This window comes from Paroedura picta, chromosome 16 (assembly GCF_049243985.1).
Source record: "Paroedura picta isolate Pp20150507F chromosome 16, Ppicta_v3.0, whole genome shotgun sequence".
NCBI lineage: Eukaryota > Metazoa > Chordata > Lepidosauria > Squamata > Gekkonidae > Paroedura > Paroedura picta.
Window position 1 is genome coordinate 21542496 of NC_135384.1, and position 6000 is coordinate 21548495.

At 43.6% G+C, this 6000-nt stretch overlaps 1 protein-coding gene across 6 annotated transcripts in view; it reads left to right on the forward strand.

Moving 5' to 3' along the window:
• SPOP (speckle type BTB/POZ protein) overlaps positions 1 to 5631 on the forward strand; it is a 65451-nt gene extending 59820 nt beyond the window's left edge. For all 6 annotated transcript variants that reach the window (XM_077314131.1, XM_077314132.1, XM_077314130.1 and 3 more), the window contains 2 exons: positions 3610 to 3752; positions 4428 to 5631. In XM_077314131.1, the coding sequence (XP_077170246.1) occupies positions 3610 to 3752; positions 4428 to 4572 (288 nt within the window). In that variant the 3' untranslated portion in view covers positions 4573 to 5631. The remainder of the gene's footprint in view (positions 1 to 3609; positions 3753 to 4427) is intronic.
• The last annotated feature ends 369 nt before the right edge of the window (positions 5632 to 6000 follow it).

A 6000-nucleotide genomic window follows, 5' to 3' on the forward strand; every position in this document is an offset into this window, starting at 1 on the left:
AGCAAAGTCTTTTTAGGGCCATTAGTATTAGTACTGGAGCTTATTTAAAAAAGAAATGCGAGGCTGAATTTGTGGAAAGATTAGATAAGATGAAGAAATTAGAAATGGAGCATTAAAAAGACCAAAAAACCTTTCAGAAATAGCCATAGAACAATATTTAAGATGTCTTTGAAAGCCTTCTTGTGGTTAAATAAGCGCTTGAGAAACAGAATCTATAATAAGGAAAACTGGATTATAGTCTTGTTTAGGATAGATATAAGGAAAAAATATCACCTGACATCCTGTCACTGGTATCTGCAGTAAGAGATGCATGTAGCAAACATTTAAACTTAATTCTGCAGCTAAAGGGAATTGTATGATATGCCTGCATATATACAATAATACATATAATTGATTATAGGCTATTATGGACTTCCAAGAGGTTTATTAAATAAGCAGCAGCAATCATAACTTGTTTGAATACTTGCAGTTCAGGAGCTTTTGGATCACTTATATTTTTTTTTCATGAGTTTGCAAGCTAAGAGTTCAAGTACTTTTCAAGAATCAGTGAAGCCTTGATTCAGGTTACTCTCATCTTCGGCAACTAGTTGAAACCATGACAGAAAAGTGGGATTAAATACTTTATAATAGAGGTTAAGAGTTGACATTGGCCTTCTTGCTATATCAGATGTAATTCATATGCATATGCCGATGGGCTTATTTTTACGTATGTTGATGATCTCATTTAGTTATGAGCCAATGGATTACCTGGATAATAATCATTATTATGGTCCAACAGATTTGGAGAACGAGTGATATGTTCACTTATATCAAGCAAATCAGATTTCTGTGGATGGCAGTCTCAGGTTTCCCTTTTTCGGTTGAGGTTACTAGTTTATATCAGTTGTTGTTGTTGTTAGGTGCGAAATCATGCCCGACCCATCGTGACCCCATGGACAACGATCCTCCAGGCCTACCTGTCCTCTACCATTCCCCGGAGTCCATTTAAGTTTGCACCGACTGCTTCAGTGACTCCATCCAGTCACCTCATTCTCTGTCGCCCCCTTCTTCTTTTGCCCTCGATCGCTCCCAGCATTAGGCTCTTCTCCAGGGAGTCCTTCCTTCTCATGAGGTGGCCAAAGTATTTGAGCTTCATCTTCAGGATCTGGCCTTCTAAGGAGCAGTCAGGGCTGATCTCCTCTAGGACTGACCGGTTTGTTCGCCTTGCAGTCCAAGGGACTCGCAAGAGTATTCTCCAGTATTTTATGCACAAAAAGGTATATTGTCATACATTTTTTTCTGTTCTAAAAAACAAAAGGAAAAAGCATGTAAAATGAGTCTTCCCTTTGCAGAAATACTTGTTTGCAGAACATAGCATTATGTGCAACTAAAATGGGGATAACCAGGACAACCTCAGAAATGAAACAAAATCAGAGTTCAGTAGCACTTTTAAGACCAACACAGACTTATTCAAGGTGTGAGCTTTCGAGTGCAAGCACTCTTCGTCAGACTATGAACTGACCATCATGACAGTGGGAATATATAAGCAAATGTTAATCCTGTTAAATTAGTAAATTGTGTCACAACATCCAAATACACATGTTACTAATTTAACAGGATTAACTGTTGCTTTTATATTCCCACTGTCATGATGGTCAGTTCTTAGTTTGACGAAGAGTGCTTGCACTCGAAAGTTCACGCCTTGAATAAGTCTTTGTTGGTCTTAAAGATGCCACTGGACTCTAATCTTGTTTTGTTGTGCTGCTTCAGACGGCTACCCACTTGAATCTAACCTACTTGGCATGCGTCTGTAGTATTAATATGGAGGCAGAGAGCACAAATGAATGTGGCAGACAACAGAACTCATTCCTATGTAGACTTTGATGTCTAATTAAATTGACACAGTAATAAAAAGTAAAGTGACAGTCAATGTCTGGTGGACCAGAGGGTTTCTGCATCTGCTAGCAGAAATTTGCCACCATGCAAGTTGTTCTGTGTCTCACCTCTGTACCTTCCTCTGAAGCAGTATCTCTTCATGCCTTCCAGCCATTCACTTAGGTGCCTAGTAGGCCTGTCCCCTTGTACAACAAAAGGCAGCGAGAGCCCCTGAGCAATTTATGAATTCCTCCCTAATGGCCAACTGTTTGTAGGACAGCAAAGCTGAAGCAGGTTTTCATTGTTTGGGTTTTGTGGCTTTTTATGTAGCTCTTTCCTCTCTAAACATACCCCCCGATGTCTTTTTAAAAACAGAAAGCAAAACCTTTTATGGTAGCACATCAGACCTTTTAATATTTGCCCAGGAGGCCTCAGAACAGCTTGTTCTGTCTTCCTGCAGGCTCTTGGGGAACATACGCAATTATACTATAAACAAAACAACAGCACATACCCTCAGCCCTGGAGATCTGCCACTGGGCGGTTGGGCAATCAGCGGGCTGGGCTTTTTCTTCTTCTACGACGCTACTGCAGACGATGGGGAAAGGATGCCATTCTATCTGAAAGATCAGAAGACCTTATTGGTCTTTGCCCAACCCTCCTGAGTTTCTGCAACAAGAATAAATGACTAGGGACCAGCTACAACACTCAGTCACGTCATCACCCCACATCAACATACGAAGCTGCCCTATGCTGAACCAGACTGCTGGGCCATCAAGGTCCTTATTGCTTTCTCTGGTTAGCAGTGGTTCTCTAGTCTAGGGTCTCAGGTAGAGGTATTTTATTTCATGTACTACTTGGTCCTTTTTGATGGAGATGCCAGGAATTGTGTCTGGGACCCTCTCCATGCTAAGCAAGTACTCTGCCAGAGAGTCACGGCCCTTCCTTATCCAGCTGCAAGCATGGAATCCTTCCACTTTCTCCTTTCATGCTCCTCTCCTTCCTAATTTGCTTCTAACCAGAAACATCTATAAGTTCTCATTGGTGTTTGTTGTACACAGGATGAAGACTCATTTGGGACCTAGCCACATGGTCATTGCCTTTAACTTTTGTTTGGTTATCTGCAAAGCTGGGTTAGCAGAAATCACTACTACGGCCCCGTGAGGACCCTTCTCTGTAGGCTTTTTGATCTGCACTGAAGGGGACATATTGGTCTATGAGATGGATGATCATGAGGATTAGCAACTTGCTTATGTTAGGTGCCTTTTTTTTTTTTGCATAGTTCTGCTTCTGTGATCCAGGCTTGGGATGCGATCCATTTTTGGAATGCGTTTAGTTATTGTTTTTTGAAGAACAAAGGTGTTGTCAGGTCCCATGCCACCCACCCACCCCCGGAGGCTTTTTGTGTTTCTCAGTATTTTCCACACTTGTTTGTAGAATTGTAATGTAGGTCCAGAATATATTCCTGCCCCCTCCCCCGCCCAGTATTGCTTTTATGTAAGGTTCTAGAATTTTCTCCTGTACAATTGAAAATGATTTTTTTTTTTGCTTTGTCTATATTACCTTAGTATTGTGTTCTCATAACTATGGGGGGTTTGGAACCGACAATAAATAAGCTGGAGATTCTCATACATAAAGGCTGGGTGTCAGATCAAAACCAGTTGAGAGCCGACCTCAGCACCACTGCCAGCTTGCAGTCTCCCCCCCCCCCCAAATCAATTCACCCTCAGTCTAATTTCTCTGTGTATGTTCTTTCAGTATGCGCTGGAGCGTTTGAAGGTGATGTGTGAAGATGCTCTGTGCAGCAACCTCTCTGTGGAAAATGCAGCGGAAATCCTCATCCTGGCCGATCTACACAGTGCTGACCAGCTAAAAACTCAGGCAGTCGACTTCATTAACTAGTAAGTAAAGGTTCCCCCATTTTTGTGTTTGACCCCCGAGAGGATGAAATCTGTAAAAGTGAGCGTCTCAGGAACCATTCCCCCCCTCCCATTCCCCATTCCATCTAGGTTATGTCCAAGGTCTTGTTTCACTAGTAGAAGTTAGCTTCCTCCCCCCACTCCCCCCAAAAGATGCCACCTCCCCTTTACTGTGCATCTCTGCTCATCCTAACTGGGGAAGAAAAACAGGATAGAAAGAAAGAAATGCAAATGCATCCCTGTTTCCCCTTTGAGCAGCAGTGGTGCCCATCCCAAACCCTCTTCTGTTCCTCACACACGGGCACTGTGGTTGCTGTCCCTGCCTCTTGCCTCCATGCCAAGGACATGCGGCAAATCTGACTCTGTTGCACAGAGCAGCTTGTGTAATTCATCTTATTGATGTACTGTGTAGAGTCCTCCTTTCTCACCCGGACTCCAAGTGGATTGCACAGTGGAAGTCAATGCAGTAGGCAGGATGAGACGTCCAATGCTTTATGGAACGGGACAAGGCAGCCAGGCCTGCTGGCGAGAAACTGGAAAGAGGCATTGAAGTCAAAACTGAAAGCAGGGACGTAGCAGGAAGACTTATAGGTGTTTTCCTCTGGGATGCTGAACTTCCAGGTTGCTAATGCTGGGTTTCTCTTTGATGTTCTCCAGCCACGCCTCAGATGTCATGGAGACTTCAGGCTGGAAGTCAATGGTCGTGTCCCACCCTCACTTGGTGGCAGAGGCGTATCGTTCGCTGGCCTCCGCGCAGTGCCCCTTTCTGGGCCCTCCACGCAAACGGCTGAAGCAGTCCTAAGGCTCGGACCTTGCATCGCACAATCCCACATGTGTGTATTTGTGGTCTTTTTTTTTTTTTAAGTGGAAATAGCGACAGAAACAGTTGCTTCTCCCACCTTTGACAACCAGGTAGACGATGCAACCGGTGGAGCTTTTTACTCTGTGGTGGGGAGGGTGGGACTTGGGGGGGGGGATTAACAGACTGCTTTGGGACATGTAGACTTTTAAACAAAAAGAAGAAAAAAACTGCACCAAGTAGACTTGGGGGCAAACGGGGGAGGGATGGACTTTGGGTAAAGGGGGCTGTTCAACCTAATATATCCCTGTTGCTGCGTTGTCTGTGTGTTTCCCTTTGACTTGGCTAAGTAAAGAACTCGAGAGGGTTGGCCAGGTGCCGCCCCGAGACAAACAGATCCAGATGATGATACGGAACTTTAAAAAAAAACTAAACAGAGACAGAAAAGACGGCCTCTGCATCGGACAGCGACGGATCAAGAAGCAAGGCTCACTTGAAGCAAAGATGATGCTCTCTTTGTTTTGACATTGATTATGTGAGAGGAGGGTGGCGGCAGAGACGGCGATGGAATGAAGGAGCACCCCCGGGGAGTTTCCGCTGGGAGACTTTTGAGAAGGAGAGACTTCCTCCCTGTGCTGGAATTCCTGTGTTTGCCATGGAGCCCCGAGGTGACTGTACTCTCCCAGTAGCACTTGTATACATGAATTGTGGGCGGACGAGGAGGAGGAGGAGGAGGAGTTCTTTCTCTTTCTCTGTGTCGCTCTCCCCCCAAAATGGCTACTTTTTAGAGGCAAAGAGGAGGACTGTGTGAGGCCAATGCTGCCTGGAAGACGTGGACACGATGGAGGCAGCCGCTAGTGCATTCAGGAACTGTTGTGATTTATCCTTGACTTGGAATCAGCTACTCAAGAACAATGGTTACTCGTTTAGATATCGTGGGAATTTTGTTCTTCTGGTATCTCTTTTCCCTCCCTTTAGTTTTGTTTCCTCTTCACTTCCTGTGATTCCTTCACACCTCTGAATTTTTTTGTTTCTTAAAAAAGAAAAATTTATTGTTCATGAGCACTGTGTCAAAGGTTTTTTTTTTCTTTTTTGTCTTGAGTTGGCAAAATGATTCTTATTGAGTGTTTGTATTAAGTTGGCTCATGTGTAGAAGACCTGACCCTGTTCTGTTTTCAACCAGTTTTCTTTTACAGGAATGAAGTTCCAAAATAGCTGGTAAACTTTCTCTTTTCGCCACCCCTTTTTCTTTCTTTTTCCTTTTCCTTTTCCTTTTTTTTTTTTTTTTAGAAATATACTCTTTTGTACTGTGTTTTCTGTCTTGTCTTCATGGCTTTGTTCTTTCTTTTTTCAAAAAGAGCTTTTCGCCTTTAGGATTGGGTTCTATATTGGTACTTTTAATGCTGCTGATGTGATGTTTTTGAAGGCCAG